This window comes from Plasmodium coatneyi, chromosome 13 (genome assembly GCF_001680005.1).
Source record: "Plasmodium coatneyi strain Hackeri chromosome 13, complete sequence".
Lineage (NCBI taxonomy): Eukaryota > Apicomplexa > Aconoidasida > Haemosporida > Plasmodiidae > Plasmodium > Plasmodium coatneyi.
The window spans coordinates 251,034-268,806 of record NC_033568.1 but is presented as its reverse complement, the minus strand read 5'-3'; the positions used below and the strand labels follow the sequence as shown (position 1 = coordinate 268,806).

Genomic DNA, 17,773 nt, shown 5'->3' with positions numbered 1-17,773 from the left:
AAAAAAAGGAACTACAACATAGATAAAATACTGGTATAGATGTATTCTTATATGTACGAATCTTCTTAGCTGTCCTTAATTATAAGAAAAAAAAGGGATAAATTTATTGCAAGTGCACAATTTATTTAAATTTTTCCTTCTATGTATGTAGTCATTCATTCAACGGATTAAAACATTAGTTTTTTTAATGTAGGAAATGTTAAATTAATGAAAAAAGAAAAGAGGACCTAATAATTATATGCGCATATACTGCATGAATACATACGGAACTCATAGAAACACAATTAAAAGTATGTACAACAATTTATGTACATGTTATTTTTTCTATTAAAATACGAATACATTAAATTTGCCCCGAAATAATTTTTTTTTTTCTGGCATGGTATAAAAAGTTTTTATACAGAACAAATCCTTAAAAAAAAAGAAGAAAGAGAAGGAAAGAAAAAACAACTTGACATTCATCCCAAAAGTATAGAACTGATTAAATACTTGCGTCAATTCAAACATATATAAATTATACATTTATGAATAGTTATATTATCGTTATGGAATTACCATGATTCCTATATTCAATTAAGAACCTTATTATAAATAAATATATAAATTATTATGAGTAAATTTTAGCATGTACAATGTATATATTCAATTTATAAAAATATTACGAACTTTGAATTAAAATATTTATTGTAGGTAACAGTGTCAGTAATTAATTGCTGTTTATAAGGGACATGTACCATTTTTTCCACTGGTATGTTCTCTTTTCTTTTTCCTTTTTTACAGTTAGATTGATCGGTACATGTGCGGAATATTTATTCTTAAGGAAAACTGGACAACGTAGTTTGTTCTTTCATTGCTCTGTTTGCATATGTGTGTGTTCTTCTATATAGCAAGTGAGAAGGAACATTTTAGGATATGTTCCATTCATGAAAAAAAAAAAAAAAAAGGGGGAATTAATTTTTTCTTTTTTTTCGCACACATATTTACAAAGAGGAATATTCTAAATTTGAAAAATATAAAAGAGCGATGGGGAACGCTTATAAATACGGTGTTTGTGGGGGGAAAACTATCCTTCTTCCAAAGTGGGAGCATAAAAATAATGATATAATAACAGCAACACCCCGAACAAGAACACCTGTCCCGAGAAATTCATCCACGGATGTGCGCGAGCAAAAAAGGGACCCCATGTGGCATTCCTTAAGTGTACCGGTCAAAATTTTGAGAATGCGCATATTGCGAGGACATGCGCGTAGGCATATACGCAGAACCATGTCACACGGGTGGTCACATTTCTTGTGTCCGTGGTACGGAGCAGCAGATGGAAAATTATTATTCCCCGATTAGGTCGCGTTAATGTATTAATTATTCAGTTTCAGTGAAAGTGATAGGCCATTCATAAAGGATAGGTAACGGCTAGGCTCATGAGTATATGACCACATGGTGACTATGCGCCAAAGGAGTGGGCAAAGTTATACGCAACAGTAAGTAATCATAAATAGGCCATTAAAAATAGGACAACATAAATATACCATTTTCCATTAAATATAATCGTAAACGGACCATCATAAATGGGTATAATAATAAATAGGCCATTACAATCATGCAAGTGTGGTCTTCCGTTGAGCAGAAGTTGCAACACCCCGTGAGCTTATCATTGCTATTAGAAAAAGGGGGAAAAAAAAAAACCAATCATCCCTGAAGCTTCTTCAATGTGTAGTGCACACACGGTAATACATATTCATCATTGTCCTTACTTTTGGGAAAGAAGAAGGGGGGAACGTAATATATACACGCATATCCCCCTCCTCCACCCGTCTATGTTGCATTCTTCCCACCACTTTAACTTGTAATCATGTGGCAAATTATTGGCTTCTGCTACGCTGGAAAACCACTTGTTCAAATTATTCACCATGACGTAGTACTTCCTTTCTAAGTATATCCCATAGAAAAAATATGAAATGAATGCCTTACTTTTACTAAACCAAAAAAATAATTGCTGCGGCATGTTTAATATTTCTTCGTCTATGAGATTCCTCGAAAATTCATGGTGGGTGCAACCATATGGGAGCATTGGTCTGCACCTTTCTAGGATACTATTCCTCCAATTAGGGTAAACGGTCCTGCAAAATGGTCTTGCTTCGGCTCCATAACTTTGCTAAAGGCAGCTTCCATAACATGACAGGGGGTAGGATCCATAACATGACAGGGGGTAGGTTCCATAACATGGCAGGTGGTAGACTCTATAATATTGCAGGGGGTAGACTCTATAATATTGCATGGGGTAGCCCGCATAAGGTTGTGGAGGGTAGGTTCCATAAGGTTGTGAGGGGTAGGTTCCATATGGTTGTGGAGGGTAGGTTCCATAAGGTTGCGGGGGGTAGGTTCCAGAACTTTGCTGGGGGGCTACTACAGAACTTTGCTGTGGGGCGACTCCAGAACTTTGCTGTGGAGCGACTCCAGAAATTTGCTGTGGGGCCACTACAGAACTTTGCTGAGGGGCAACTCCAGAACGTTTCTGAGGGGGGCCTCTATAACGTCGCTTAGGGTAGGGCTTCCTATCTTTTTTCCCATCGGATCTGTCAAGGAGATTTTCATCGGATCCGTCAAACAGACTATCATCGGACCCGTCAAACAGACTATCATTGGACCCGTCAAACAGACTATCAGTGGACCTGTCAAGCAGATTCTCATCGGATTTATCAAGCAGACTCGCATCGGACCTGTCAAGCAGACTGTCATCGGATAAGTCAAGGAGACTGCCATCGGATCTGTCTAACAAACTTTCATCGGACCTGTCAAACAAACTTTCATCGGACCTGCCAAACAGACTGTCAACGGACCCGTCACCCCTCGTGTACGTCTCCCCGTGTGAGCTACTTTTCTGGTTATTGCTACTGTGGCCATTCCTGGAAGAGCGGTGATTCTTATTCTTGCGCCGATTCCCCCCGAATATGGAATTTTTTGAAGAAGATGATAACTCGGACAAACTTCTTGCATGCCCAGATGGACATGTTCCTGCCAAGGTCCCCACGTGCGTTGCCTCATTTAAGCTCTGCAAAGGAACGAATAAAATAGTATAAAATAAAATAGGAAAGGATAAAGTAAAATGGAATAAAGTAAAATAGAATGAAATAAAATAATCTGCCTTGAACAGCGCAATGGACAACATTAAAGGGGGAACGCCAAGGCGAGGAAGCAAATAGATAACGTTTGCAATGATATATTTGGACAAAGGGGCAAATTGTATTCCCATATGCTGGCACTACTGTGATAAGAAAAAGAAGGAATAAAGAAAAAAACGACCCACGTACAACTTCCACGTAAAACTTCCACATACCTGTGACTCAGTCCAAAGTAGGACATAATACATAATAAGTAAAGGGTACACCCACAAACGACGATCCTTCGGAAAAACCATTTTGATGGCGGCCATTCTTTGCAAGACTCGTTAAATATTCAGTTTAAAACAAAATATAATTTTTTTCTTTTTTTTTTTTTTATTATTAAATCATTAGTTCAACTGCGACACTGTTGAATAATCCACTTAGTAGCAGAAATTTCTTGCTCAAATGTTTCAACAGATATTTTACACTTTTTTTTCCTTCATACACTTTCGCGCATAATCTAGCTTGCGTATAATTTCTTCACACCAGAAGAAAAGAAATGAAAAAAGAAGGGGCTCACTAGGAACAACGCTACAAAATGGTGAATTACACATAAAATGAGGTGACCATATATAATATAACACAGTTTTACGGCATAATCGCGACATATGCTAAACGAAGAAAAGGAAAAAGAAATAAAATTGAATTAAAAAAGGAAGTAATTTCTTTTAATTTTTTATTATAAGAACCGAACAACTACCACAGAAGTGATTAAAGTAGTTTTTATACATACCGGAAGTTCTTTTAAGGACGAAGGAAAAATTGAATAGAAGAATTTTTTTCAACTTGCAATTTAAAAAATTTTTTTTTTTTTTTTCTTATTAAAGAAATCACGCTAGTGTAAAGTTGGAACTATTTTTATGAATATCGAGAGTTTAAGAAAATTCATAAATGTATCATAGAGTATAACAGAAATAACAGAAATCGCGTTTCAAATTTTTATCACTTACACTGGGAAGGGAAGGAAACATATAATAGTGTATTTTTCCCTAATTGGTAAAAACTGTTAAGTCCCTTATAATTTAAGTTGTACATGTTCCTTGGAACAAATAATTTTTGTCATTTTTAAATTCTAATCATATTTTAGGGAGGGCAATGGAAAGGGTAATTTTCACTTTAAACGTGGAATTTAGACCTTTTATGTATACACACTATTTCCTTTTGCCGCTTATTGCTCATAGGAAAAGGTTTGCCCTGTGTAGAAACTGACAATTATAACAACGAAAAGAGGGGAAAATGAAAATATCGCTCTAGGAGGTTTCATTTTCTACGAACAAATTATAACGTGACGTTAGCGTAGGAAAAAAGTAAGAACAAATATATATATATATATATATATATATATATATATATATATATATATACATGTATGTATATACGTAGAACCGCTACGAGACAGAGTTATGATTAACGGATGAGCCTAAGTATTTACTTATTCAAGGTGGCAGTATATAATAATTGTACGGTTATACAAGTAGAATTTTATCGTGACCGTTCAATTTTTAAATTATTAAAAAATATAACATTCCTGTGTAACATGTGAATAGTGAACACGGATTTTAAAAAAAGGGGTTGATCCATTTAGGTGATGATATATTATGCTCTAAATGGATCTTCTGGAAATAATATGTATATGAATCGGAAAGCACGGCGATTATGTCAAACATTTTGTAATAAATGGTCTTAATATACAATTCCTTTATCACACACACACAAACACACATATTTTCTTTTCCCTTCCATTTCGCATACATTCCTCAAACAACAGACCATTGTTGCCAAGGGATTACTGTGCACACACAATAAAAAAGGGGTCAAGCAACAACCACCGTGTAAGTATAGAAAATATGCATCCCCCCCTAAAGCTGAAAATTAAAAGTTGAAAATGTGGAAAGATTAAAAAAAGGCTCAGTTCATGAGAAGTTATTACTAAGGAAAAAAAAAAAAATTGATCTTACGCGATTAGCGCCAATACACGCATATATGTTTAACCCACATGTGAGAAAACTCGGGAAAAGGAAAAACTCATTTTTTATATATTCCAGAAGTTAAAATTCCTCGATGCATACTGAGTAAAAGCATACTACAACACATGCACGTTTTTTTTTATACTTTTTTTTTTCGCTTGCACACCTTAGATGTATACCCCTCCCTAAAGTTCTGAACACCAGGCCACATTGTTGTCCTTACGCAATAAAACAGATAAACAGCAGACTATATTGTTGTTCTTATAACCTAAAACCTTAAGCTTAAGTGCGAAATCCTACACATACACACACTAAAACATGAACCCTAAAATGCTAAATACTACATACACCATAAAATGCGAAAACCTACACACCCTAAAATGCGAAATCCTACACACCCTAAATGCGAAATCCTACACACACCCATAAGTGTGAAATCCGAAACCCCGCCACTGATTCATTCACCTTTATTTATTATTATTTTTTTTTTTCCTATTTCTCTTTTTTTTTTCTTTTTTTTTTTTATCCTTCAGTATGTATTATTCAAATTATTAAAATCGTTTTTTTTTTTTGGTTCATATAAAAAAAAAAATAAGGTGAAAGAAAAAATAAGGAAATTGTACATTTCGCTTAAACGAATTTTTGCTCTATTGGCAAAAGGACTACATCCTACAAGCCAATAAAAGGAAATACACTTGTATTTACTTGTTACAAATACAAAAAATAAATTCTAATTTAAATATTTAAACAAAGACACACATTGTAAATAATTGTCATGGTGCTTGCAAATTATTCATGCATAAAGCTTGATATATTTTCTCATTTATTACATCAAGCAAAATATCTGTGTTGCATCAGCACTACAATCAGAATTGCCTTTATTTATAAAATTATTATCATGAATAATCCATGGGGGTTGACGTTTGGATATGTTCAATATCTAAAAAAGAAATAAAAAGAATAAAGCAGAATGATGTGATATTCCTTTTTATGTGGAATTTTTTTTTTTTGGAATTTGAATTACCGTTAGGCATCAGGGGGATTCTGTGAATATTATCACAGTATTCTTCGAAATCATTAAAGGTAGCTTCTTCTTCAGGACTGTACGAACAAGGAAGTGCACATTTATTATATATAGGTACATATACGTATATATACATGCGTGTAATGATTGCACATTTTCACTCTCTTCAAAACTTCACACATGGAATTCATAGAATTAATTGTGCACTAAAAGCATTTCTTATTTTATTTTCTCTTATAGTTGTTATTCTGTCTTTTATTCTAATTTTTATTTTATTTTTTGGTTACCCATTATTGTTCATATTCCGTGCAGCCATTAACAGCAGTAGTATCAGAAACGCTCCCCCGGCGGCAAAATAAGCCACGCCTGCAAAAAGAATATTGGTTAAAAAAGTTTTTATAGCATTCTTAAAATGAATTTTTTTTTAATTTACATAGCATCTTTATCTATTGATCATATTTTTCTGCATACTTGTAAAGCTCCCTTTTGTAAAGCACTTATATGATGGATCTTCAAATTCGTTTTTCATGCAATTATGGTAATCATAAGAATAAACCTCAAAATAGTTCAAACAAAAATCCGATATTGAACAACATAAATTTGTTCTTTCGTCTTTAGAACAAGTGCTCGATGACATTCTGTCTTCTATAGAGTTACAGTACTTTAAGGAAACACTATTATTGCACTTGCTTACTTCAGACATAAGGATAATTTTTTCCCTTGTTGCATTGACATCTCTGTTTTCGTATTGCTTTATATCTAATTTATCATGGATCCAATTATTTAGGCTATAAAATTGGTTCCTCTTTAGATTTTTCATAAAATTACCATTATTCATATGGTCTTCCCCTTCTGTTTCATCTTCCCTGATGCTATTCCTTTGATGTCCATATACATGTGCAGTTTCATCAGAACTTGATTCATCATTTGGCACATCATTATTTCTGAAATCATGCTTTTGAAAACCCTTTTCACTTCCTCCATTCGTATTTTCTAAACTGTGAGTTGTATGATCAGTAGTTTCATGTACACTTTCGTTCGATTCTAAATTCTCAGTTCCACTTAACGAAGTAGGACCTTCACTATGGTTAGTGTCAGGTCCAGGAACATCACCAACATGAGGAGAAACACCTACACCAGCAGCAGTGGAAGTACTAATGGGATCCTCACCAGATACACCTGGATTAGCAGCTTCAGCAGGACTAATAGCACCTGGGACACCAACACCTGGAATGCCTGCACCTGGAACACCACTCTCGTCAACATTACCAACTTCACCAGCAGAAGCGGCACCCGTAACATTATGAACATTATTCTGTCCATCACCAGTACTGAGGCTGGCATCAGGAACATCAGTTCTTTCAGCAGGAGCAGGAACACTTTCAACAGTGGGAATTTCATCAGTAGTAACACCACCCTTACTAGGAACATCACCCATTCCATTACCATCTCCTGGATCAGTACCACCTGGAGTAGCTGCACTTATGGTAGAACTATCTGCGTCATTGTTTACATTTTCATGTGCAGAATCCTTCTGAACCGTATCCTCCTTACTACTACTTATAGATTGAATGGTGGACTTCAAATTTTGTGCCCCCAAGTTAGGAGCACTCTCTACATTCTTGACGATTTCCTGGGTATTTGTTTTAACCTTCCTATCGCCACAAATACATAAATCAATATATGCCTCATCACGATTGTTAATTTCATTCTCAAAAGCGACCACGTTAAATTGATTTAACTCCTGCTTTAGTATATCATATGCAGTTACGATACCTGCTGTCTCGATGTTTTGTGCCTCCTTTACAATTGAGAATTTATTTGACAGAATATCCCATTGTTTTTTTTTTCTCGTTATCCATTCTTCATATGATGTACATGCATTGTTACATGGAAATACCATACATACGTTTTTAGCAACATAGTAGAATCTCCTATCACATTTCTCTCTCAGTTTTCTCACTTCAATGGATAATTCTGACATATAATCCCTTCCCCATTCTCTAATCCATCTATATATCTGCGGTTCTACATTTAGCTGAACATTTTCATTACAAGTCCATGTAGAATGCCATCCTAATTTTTTTTTAACTGAGGACATCATTGTTTTCCAAAACTCTTTTTTGTGTTGATCCCACCATTGCTTACGATGAACTTTGGCATCTGCATCAGTTCCAAAAATGCTACTCAAATTTTTTTCCACTACTCTGGAAAATCCAATGGATTCCATATCAGTTCCCATAATTATATCTCCAAAATCTTCCAAACTCCATCTGACATCGTTACATAAGTCTTGGTTAGATACGTTGTTATTCTTCTTTAATAATAAATCACCCTCTGCTCCAACATCATAAATAATTTTCTTTTCCAAATATAATTTTCGAAATGTTATATCATTATGGAAATGTGTGTTTGTATTATCTATCAAATTCGTAATTTCCATCATACATAATTGATATCTTCGATCTGGTATACAAACATCTCTTTTAGGTGGACAGTCCCAATCCCTTACCCCGCGTCTTCTCTTATCATTACACTTCCTCATTACATTCTTCTGCAAAAAAGCATCATTCATAACACCACTAGACATTGTTTTCGTCTGACCCATATCGTAAGGATGCCCACCACCTTCTGAGGAATTTCTAAGAGATTTTCCCTCATGCTCAGTCACTAATCCAGGAACATTATCAAGGGTCTCAGATGGATGTCCACTTCCAGACATACCATAATCTAACATGACCAAATTGTTTACGTTCCTCCCGTTATCCGTTTTACTGTCCGTTTTATGTTCTCCATTTGCTTCTTCCCCTATGTTATTGTTGTCCATAAAGTTTTGCGCATCGTCAGTGGATTCCTTCAAAATGCGGTTAGTTCTTTTTCCATTCATTTGTGCATCCTTTATTTTTACTTCTGTTACTCCATATTCATATTTTACATTTTGCTGCACTCTTCCTATTCTGCTTCCATCAGTTCCTTGTAACCATTGTTCTATGTGATCGTCCTCCATATAATGATGTCCTGTAGCTAAAATACGATCATTTTCACCTTGCACGTATTCATTTTCGGATTCTAGTAGAAGGGTTCCATTCATTCGTTCTAATAATACATTATTCACCTAAAAGAAAAATAAAGAGAACAAATTATACGCATCACACGATTTTTAGCTTTTTTGAATTTGCCCCCACTTTTAGTACAATTAAATGGTCCTTTTTTTTGTTTCTTTTTTTTTTTCACGCTAATTCATTATTGTGAAAGAAAAATCGTCCTTTCTTTAGTACCTTGTGTGATAATAATAAAACTGGGAGGAAAAATAAGAAACGCTTTTTTTTTTTCCCTTCCATATTATTTAAAAATAAGTGTGTACGTGATTATATAATATAAACCACAGAAAGGGGTGTACGCAATTTATGTAGCTAGGTGTTCTACACATCTAACGAAACATATGTGCGGAAAAAAGAAAATTCAAACACACGTACATAAAAAAAAACGAAAAAGGAAAGTACACAGACCTAAATTATAAGAACCTATATATAGAGGGTAAAACATAAAAAATGTTGTGGCAATATGGTTCGCAATTTTTTATTGCTATTTTTAAAACCCTTTTTTTTTTCTTTTTTTTTTTTTCATAGAACAAGGTACTTTATGTGTACACTTTTATACAACACCTGTTGTACTTTTTTTTTTTTTTTTTTTCCATTAGAACAAGGTACTTTATGTGTGTACACTTTTATAAAACACCCGTAGTACTCTTTTTTTTTTTTTTTTTTTTTTTTTTATCAGAACAAGGAAATTTATGTGTGTACACTTTTATACAACACCTGTAGTACTCTTTTTTTTTTTTTAAATCATTACCAATATTTTTTCCGTTCCTACCAATCCGCAATTTTTTTGCTTTTGTTTATATTTAATAAAAAAAAAAAAAAATAGAAATGTCAATAATTACGTATATTTTTTCCTCTTTCTTTTAAACGATTACGCATATTTCACTTTAACCATCCCCTTTTGTTTACATGTAATAGAGAAAAAATTGAGAGTGTCAATGGTTACCGTAGAATTTTTCTTCCTCCTTTTCTTTTATTTCTTTTCTCATTACACAGGTAACCTATAGTACACCCTAAAAGAAATAGTAGATATGGTGTGCAGAAAAGAAAAAAAAAAAAGGAGGAAGAAAAAAATGAAAAAAGTTTGATTCCATGTGCACACCAATCATGTACATGGTTAAGAGAATTTGTAAGCCGGTTAGATGCGCAAAGAAAAAGAAAGAAAGACTATGGAGTTCCTTTTTTTTCAAGTTAATTACCAAATTAGTGAAGCTCCGAGCGCGCAGCATAAAATATAGTTATGTGTAGGTACGAGTGTGGCAGGTTACGCAGAAAATGCTCCTAAATCTCCTTTCCCGTAGGTCCAGCATCCTTTTCCGGGTGTGCCACAATTTCTCGTTTCACTATCGCGAGGGAGGGAATCAAGAAATTTTTACACCGAGCAAAGCAGCATCACCCGGAAGAAGGTATTATATGCATATATAACAATGTGTGTGCACTCTGGAGGATGCCTTTATTTTTTTAATTTGCTCCTAAAAAAGAGTTATCCGTTCGAATAATATATAGATTTCAGATAAAAATAGAGCGTACTAATTTTATAAAGTGAAGAAATTTCTTCGAAAAAAGTGAAACAATATAAATATGTTACATATTATGGAAAAAAAAAAAATAGTCATAGAATAAAATTTTTCGCGGTTCCACATGTACATGGGGAGAAATCACATTAGCACAAACTGTATGAAAGAAAAAACAAAGCGGAGACATTTACTTACGTTTTTTACACGTTTGTTGTATGAGTGTAACCTCATGAAAATATTCTGTAGATGTATTCATTTGACATCTAGATGTAATATTATGTACATTAATATATCCTACATTCTTATTCTTTTACATTTATATTTCTCACATGAATATTTTTTACATTCTCATTTTCTAATATTTAGACGTCTCACACGCTTTACTCCATGAGGAGTACTATGCTTATATGTAAATAATATTGTACCATTTTGAATAGGAAAACATATTTATTACACTCCGAAGCCTGAAACCCTTGAAACTCTAAACCTTGAATTATATGTTTCGTGTAAACGTATGGACTTCAGTATATCTTATTCCCGTAAATACACGTACTCCTTATAGCAAATTATATAAAAAAATATTTAATACTTTTGTAGATATGCAGTTCATCTTTATTTAATATTGTGTACTGTACTTCCTCAGATTACATTTCACTTTTATAAATCGCAATATTAATAAATGGGTTTAATAATGTAAAAGTTCGTCTTGGTTAAGGCGCAACAGATAGTAAAAGAAATCATATTATTAATAATGAATCATGGGATGAGAGAATATATGAGATTGATTACTGCTTTGAAAATTGTAGCATCTATAATATTTATACGGATACACAATCGTCCTAATGCTGCGGTATAATAATAATACTTTATATTACTCCATTGTCTTTTTCCTTTTTTTTTACGTTTATTTGATATATTATATTTTTTTTATCATTGTTTCCTCATTTATAATTGATAATTCTGTAAAATAAAATTTACATTAAATTTTTCAGTATACTTCGGGTAATAACATACGAGGCCCATACAATATTAAAGTAAGGTCTGGAATAATATTCCAAAGATTACTTACAGAACAAAAATTTCAGAAAGGACTGGATGAATCAAAATTAAAGAACGCAATATCAAAAAATAATTCGTATAAAAATGTAAAATACACTTCAGATGATTTAGGAGTGTGTGCGCGATTACAGGAGAGTGATTATTTCAATGATTTGGAAATTTATAAAGAGAAGTTTAAGCATAAATATGCTAAATGGAAAGGTTTAAAAAGACTAGATGGTTATTTTGAAAAAAAATATATTTGATAATATTGATAGAATACGTAAACAGCAGCAAGGGGTGGACATTTATAATAGAAAAGTAATAAAGAATATAATTAAAAAGAGGGACATACTAATTATTGTTATATCCCCAATTTCATTGATCGTATTATTACCAACTATAATTATAACCGTGCTCAGTTTAGGATTATATACACACATTTTTACCATATATGGTATTCTTCTCTTAATATTAACATGCACATTTTCATTCTCGGTCATTTATACCATGATAAAAACGGCAAAATATTGTAGATTAGAAGCTGGAAGGGGCAAACTTAAATTTAAGGAATATTGTGCGCTTTGTAAAGATATATTTTTTCCTTAAACGGAATCCGTAATATTTTGCAACAATGCATACATACGGAATGAATGCAATAATCATTAGTACACATGAATCCATTTACCTTTTAGATATGAAGCAGCAATTTTTTATATACATTTAATTGATCCAACTGTTTGATTTTTTAATCCATCTCTTTGTAATGCACAATCAATTTTCATGTGCTCATTTTCATGTCTTCCTGTTGTATATGCGAAACATATTAAATAGGTTAACACAGTTCATTTACTAATAATTTGTTCATAAAGTAAAAATACATTATTTTTTATTAGTATAAAATAAATAATTAGATGAAATTTGTAATAAAAGTACATGCTTAATAAAATGCATTTAAATATTTACAATCCACATTTTGTATTCATTCTGAAAAGATATAATTATTTTTTTTGTGTTTGCAAGACATATGCCTTTATTTTAAACATGTTTTTTTTTTTTTTTTAAATGATTATTATTTTTACTGTGTCAAAAGAACCTTTTCATTGTATGGTAGGTTCAATAATATATGTGAACCATTGCGTAACCTATGAATTTTACATTTTTTTTTTTTCTTTTTTTTCTTCCCTTTTTAAGCATTCCTTTTCCGGGGAACTTGTCTGGCTTTGCAAAAATAATGTATTCATTCCCCTGCGTTACATTTTTAATTTGTGGTGTTATGTTGGCCATTTTTTTGGACATTTTGGTGTAATGTATGTACTTTTGAACTTATTTGATGATTATCTGCGAGGACGCCTTAGAAAAATTTTTTCAAACTGCAAAAATTGTCTATTCCCCTTCTATATATAATATCACTTTAGCTACATAGGAGCTTATTAAAATTCAATTGACCTGACCTCGCACATTGTTAAAAGTATTATATGCGGATCAATTGGTAGAATACTGTTATACGTACTTCCAAGGCTTCCAGACTTACGAACCACGCGTAAACTATTTAATTAAAAAAAAAAAAAAAAGAAAAGCGTGGGAATACGAACAGAATTATATGTAATAATAATAAAAATTAGGTAATTCAAAATAACCAAAATGAAATTAACAAATGTTCGTGTATAATCTTAAACTGAAAAAAGATGAAAAATATGCGCGAACATACGGGCCTAGACATGTTTGCGAATTGCACAGGTACGCCGTGCTTGGGACCTCACATAAGTATACCACAGGAAATATAACAGATTTGAAGCATTGCGTTACAATTTTGGGGATAATGTGCAAATTATATGTGCCCCTATATTATGTTTCACCCTTTGAACATTATTCGAACTTGACAATTTACATTTGACTGATTCTGTGCGTAACTGGCGGACGATCCGATTTTCAATGAAAAGATCTTAGTAAAAAGAATTTCGAGTAAATTGTGCTGAGCACACAAATGGGCGCGCCTTCAAACTGTTCTAATATTGTTTTTTCCATTTTGGAAATAAATGTTCATTACCATCGTGGAAATATGGAAATTGATCACACTCTGTGTGAGTGTGCTAGCTACGTTTTTACATATTTTGTTCTCATTATACAACTCCTGTGCCCCTCCCATAATTCAAAACTCATGAATATGAATAGAATAAATGTGCAAGGAGAGATTCCCTTTACAGTTTTCCTATTATATATAATAATTAATAATGCAAGCTTATATTTGCAATATGAAAAAGATTAAGTTGAATGGTAAAATTTAGGTCTTATAAAGGTAAAATAAATGGATTGAGTAGAATCCTTTGTTCATTATAATTTTGGAAAAAAAAAGGAAGAATCCGCTCCTCTTTATAATTCGTTTCGACGCTTTTTTCGTCGAATGAAAAGGTCGTAGTTCCCTTTTTTGCCATATTATTCAAGCAGTTGTATACTGAATAATCTGCTGCTAAATTTAATTTTTTTGTGCATGCAAGAACGAAGGAGGAAAAGGGTGCTTGTTACTTTGATGAGGAAGAAAGGGGGGGAAAGTTCTTATGCCCATGCAGAAGAGAAATATACACTATACTTGCCCGTAGTCCATAGTATATTCTTGCAATATGCGCAGTACACGAAGTTATATAGCATATTTCTAGGTTATGCTTGTAACAGTGCTATGTTATGTAAACATGGAATTAATATGAAAAAAAAATTAATTTTTTAGAGCAGTACACCCAGGAACATCACACAAATTATAATAATATAAGGAGAAGTAAAAGAAGGAAGGAAAGAAAATCAAAAAAGGAGAAATATATACCACATAACACAACACGCGTTCCATATCCTCTAACTTACAAATATGCAAACTTACCATCATCATCATCATCACCATCTTCTTCCCATCTTACGGTTCTTCCCACCTTCTATGCGTATATATTAAATAAATTAATATACTTCCAAATATATAAATAATAATATGTACATTCGTGTATAATCTAAATTTTCCAGTAAATTATACTTCATAAAAAGGAAGGTGACAAGGAATATAAATATTTAAATAAAGAGGAGGAGGGAGTTTTCCATATGTGCGCTATTATAGAATGTAGTTATATAGTGAAGAATTGAAGTAGCAGTATACTCATGTGTATATTTATTCAGAAATAGGCGAAGAAAACAAAGAAAATACAGGTGTAAGAGTGACTATATATTATATTGGACAATATACACATATAAATTAAGGAGGACAATCTATACCTAAAAGGACGAAGGAAGAATCAAAATGTCAACGGTAAGAATAAGCGGTATAACCATACGAATAAACGTGGATTGTCTCATATATAAGTATTTCATGTAAATATTATAATATATTATATATATGTGCAATATAACGCATATGTGCACCTTCACTAAATAATGTAGGAAAGCTGCTGGGGGAAGGAAAGTTCCAAATCCCGATATGAGGAACTAGAGAAGGCAGCACTGAGGAATAATACATGTGGTCGTTGCAACATCACATTAAAAAGCACCTTAGAGGGTGCACTGCAGAGACATGGGAAAGTGGAGAATGCAGTTGGAAAAATCATGAATGCCTGGTGTTATGTAGATAAAAGAGTGCAGGAGGACAAACCTATGTATTGTGACCTCTTTTACTACTGGCTAGGGGAAATGCTCATCCGTGATGTGAGCAACTATGGGGATGTCCGGGAAGTTATGAGTATAATTTACCCAAAGTTGCTGGAATTGAAAAATATAAACAATTGCACAAAGACCTTCCCGAAGGTGACAAAAGAAGAGTTTAAACGCCTAAAAGCTCTGTACCATTATACAAGGGACTACAGTGAGGTGGAGAATAAATTAAGTACGGAAGGTGGGGCATGTGCTGAAGAATACAGAACATTCCTGAAGGAGGCTTATGATACCTATAGAGACAGAGACGGGAACAACAGGTGTAAGCTTCCAAACAATCATGGAAGCGAGTACTGTGCCAAAATTGAAGAAATATTACGTAACGCTGATAGGACACCGAAGGATCCATCAGAATTATTACCCGAGTTGAAAGGTAGGATGACTCCTTTAGAAAGCGAAAAACTAAAGGATGCGACCGTAGAAACACCCTCAGATCAAGGGAAAGAAGAAAGAAAAAAAAGAAAGAAAAGAAAAGAAGAAAAAAAAAAGTAAAGGAAAGGAACAACCGTCCTCCCTCCTTCAGGGGAACGGAAAGGAAAGGATAGGAAGAGAGAAAGAAAGAAAAAAAAGAAAGGAAGAAAAAAGAAAATTAAGGAAAGAAAGAAATACAACGAGATGCACCCTCATATGCACGCACCGTACCCTCGGTTTCAGTGATCTATGATTACATAAATGACTAATACCAATTATTCCCCTTTTCAGATAATGAACAACCTCAACAGGAAGCTCCACCTGAAGAAACACCACCTGCAGTAACACCACCTGCAGCACCAGAACCTTCAGAAACAACACAAGAGGAAGCAGCACCATCAACGCCACCCACACCACCTACACCACCACCAACAACAACACCAACATCAACCCCTGCAGCACCGTCACCTGTAGAAATAATCCCTGCAGTAACAACACATGAAGAAACAGCACTTGCAGAAACTGTCCCTGCTGAAACGGCCACTCCAGCTCCTGTAGAGAAATTCCCAGCTGCAGCACCAGGGAACAGTCTCGATGGTAGGGGTGATTCCAGCAGCCACCACAATGGTGCAAAACCTCCCTTTTTGGCACCGGAAGTCCAAACAACACAAAGCGTTACTACGGAAGCCCAAACAACACAACTCGCAGTAACGGAAACTTGGACATCTGAAGAGAGTAGTAACACTGCTGTAGATCTAAGCATAGGTGTTACAGAGGGTATAACTATCCCAACCACTCCTATTTTATTTGCTACGTGGGTTGTGACAGTATTTATCTCCATTGTCCTTCTCCTGTGCAAGGTAATTGCTATTGTAAAAATGCCTGTATGAATAGTACCATGTAATTGCATTATTCCATTAAAAAGGGGGAAATGCAAAATAAGTTATTATGCGTGCGTGATACATGCTTCCCTACCCTTCCCTTTACTCTCGCCCCTTCTTTTTTCTTCAGTACACTTCTTTATTCCGTGGAAAGAAGAAAATGTCCCCTAAAAGTAAAAGAAGAAAGAGAAGATCAACCATCGAAGATGAATTGAACACATCATTAGCGTGCAGTGATTCAGCAACAGAATATTCCATAGAAGGCAGCTCCATAGCGTCTTCCACAACAGTGGATGACTACGCAGCAGAGGTTGATTCAATGGAGGACAACGATTTGGAGGACGATTCTTCCTCTTCTTTATACAGTACAGCATCATAAGGAGGGAAGAGAAAGGAAGGAAAAAATTCCATGCAATGTGCATATGTAATATTTGATGTGCCTCATCCCAGTTGTGAGAGAGTACACATCAGCGGTTAAAAGAACAAAGAGGAGGAAGGAGTAGTTTGACCGTTTTTTTTTTTGTTTGCTTCCACATCAAGGATATACCCATACCCCCTCTTCCCGTACAGGGTACGGGAACGTGTAGCAACTTAACCGCTACGTAACCTTTCGCATCCCCACCATGGACATTACACCTTATGGGTTTGCGTAACAACCTGACCGGAGCGCAACCTCGGTCGCAACATCGTTGGCTGAGGAATCATCGAACGACAAAGCTGTGTGTGTACTTTAATGGACAGATTTTTTGCATTAAAAAAACGCAGCAATTGAATTTTATACCTCCTACACAGTTCTGCAGTAAGTAACAATATCATACATTGTTTAATTCATGTATGGAAGTTCTTAAAATGTGTACACAAAAACAATGCAGAAAATTTTTGTTAGTTTTTTTTTGGAAAAAAAAGACTTTCACAAAAGCCCCCAAATGTAGCGCAGTGGTAGAATTTTAATTATTACTAAAAAAAGGAACAAGGAAAAGAAAAGC

The 17,773-nt window shown here is 34.0% G+C and overlaps 4 protein-coding genes across 4 annotated transcripts; 1 reads left to right on the top strand and 3 right to left on the bottom strand.

Moving 5' to 3' along the window:
- Window positions 1–1,648: 1,648 nt before the first annotated feature.
- On the bottom strand, window positions 1,649–2,002 carry PCOAH_00048090 (Uncharacterized protein; the record flags this gene model as incomplete). The annotated part of the gene is made up of 3 exons (XM_020061592.1): window positions 1,649–1,654; window positions 1,732–1,750; window positions 1,809–2,002. 3 exons carry the CDS (start codon window positions 2,000–2,002, stop codon window positions 1,649–1,651), a joined length of 219 nt encoding a protein of 72 aa, XP_019917159.1.
- A 150-nt stretch (window positions 2,003–2,152) lies between these two features.
- On the bottom strand, window positions 2,153–3,430 carry PCOAH_00048080 (hypothetical protein; the record flags this gene model as incomplete). The annotated part of the gene is made up of 2 exons (XM_020061591.1): window positions 2,153–3,049; window positions 3,335–3,430. The coding sequence occupies 2 exons, from the start codon at window positions 3,428–3,430 to the stop codon at window positions 2,153–2,155; spliced, it is 993 nt and encodes a 330-aa protein (XP_019917422.1).
- A 2,594-nt stretch (window positions 3,431–6,024) lies between these two features.
- PCOAH_00048070 (receptor gamma form) lies at window positions 6,025–9,493 on the bottom strand (the record flags this gene model as incomplete). Its single annotated transcript, XM_020061590.1, has 5 exons — window positions 6,025–6,068; window positions 6,153–6,229; window positions 6,440–6,518; window positions 6,624–9,267; window positions 9,431–9,493. The coding sequence occupies 5 exons, from the start codon at window positions 9,491–9,493 to the stop codon at window positions 6,025–6,027; spliced, it is 2,907 nt and encodes a 968-aa protein (XP_019917320.1).
- A 2,052-nt stretch (window positions 9,494–11,545) lies between these two features.
- PCOAH_00048060 (Uncharacterized protein) lies at window positions 11,546–12,417 on the top strand (the record flags this gene model as incomplete). Its single annotated transcript, XM_020061589.1, has 2 exons — window positions 11,546–11,620; window positions 11,763–12,417. 2 exons carry the CDS (start codon window positions 11,546–11,548, stop codon window positions 12,072–12,074), a joined length of 387 nt encoding a protein of 128 aa, XP_019917218.1.
- Window positions 12,418–17,773: the final 5,356 nt, after the last annotated feature.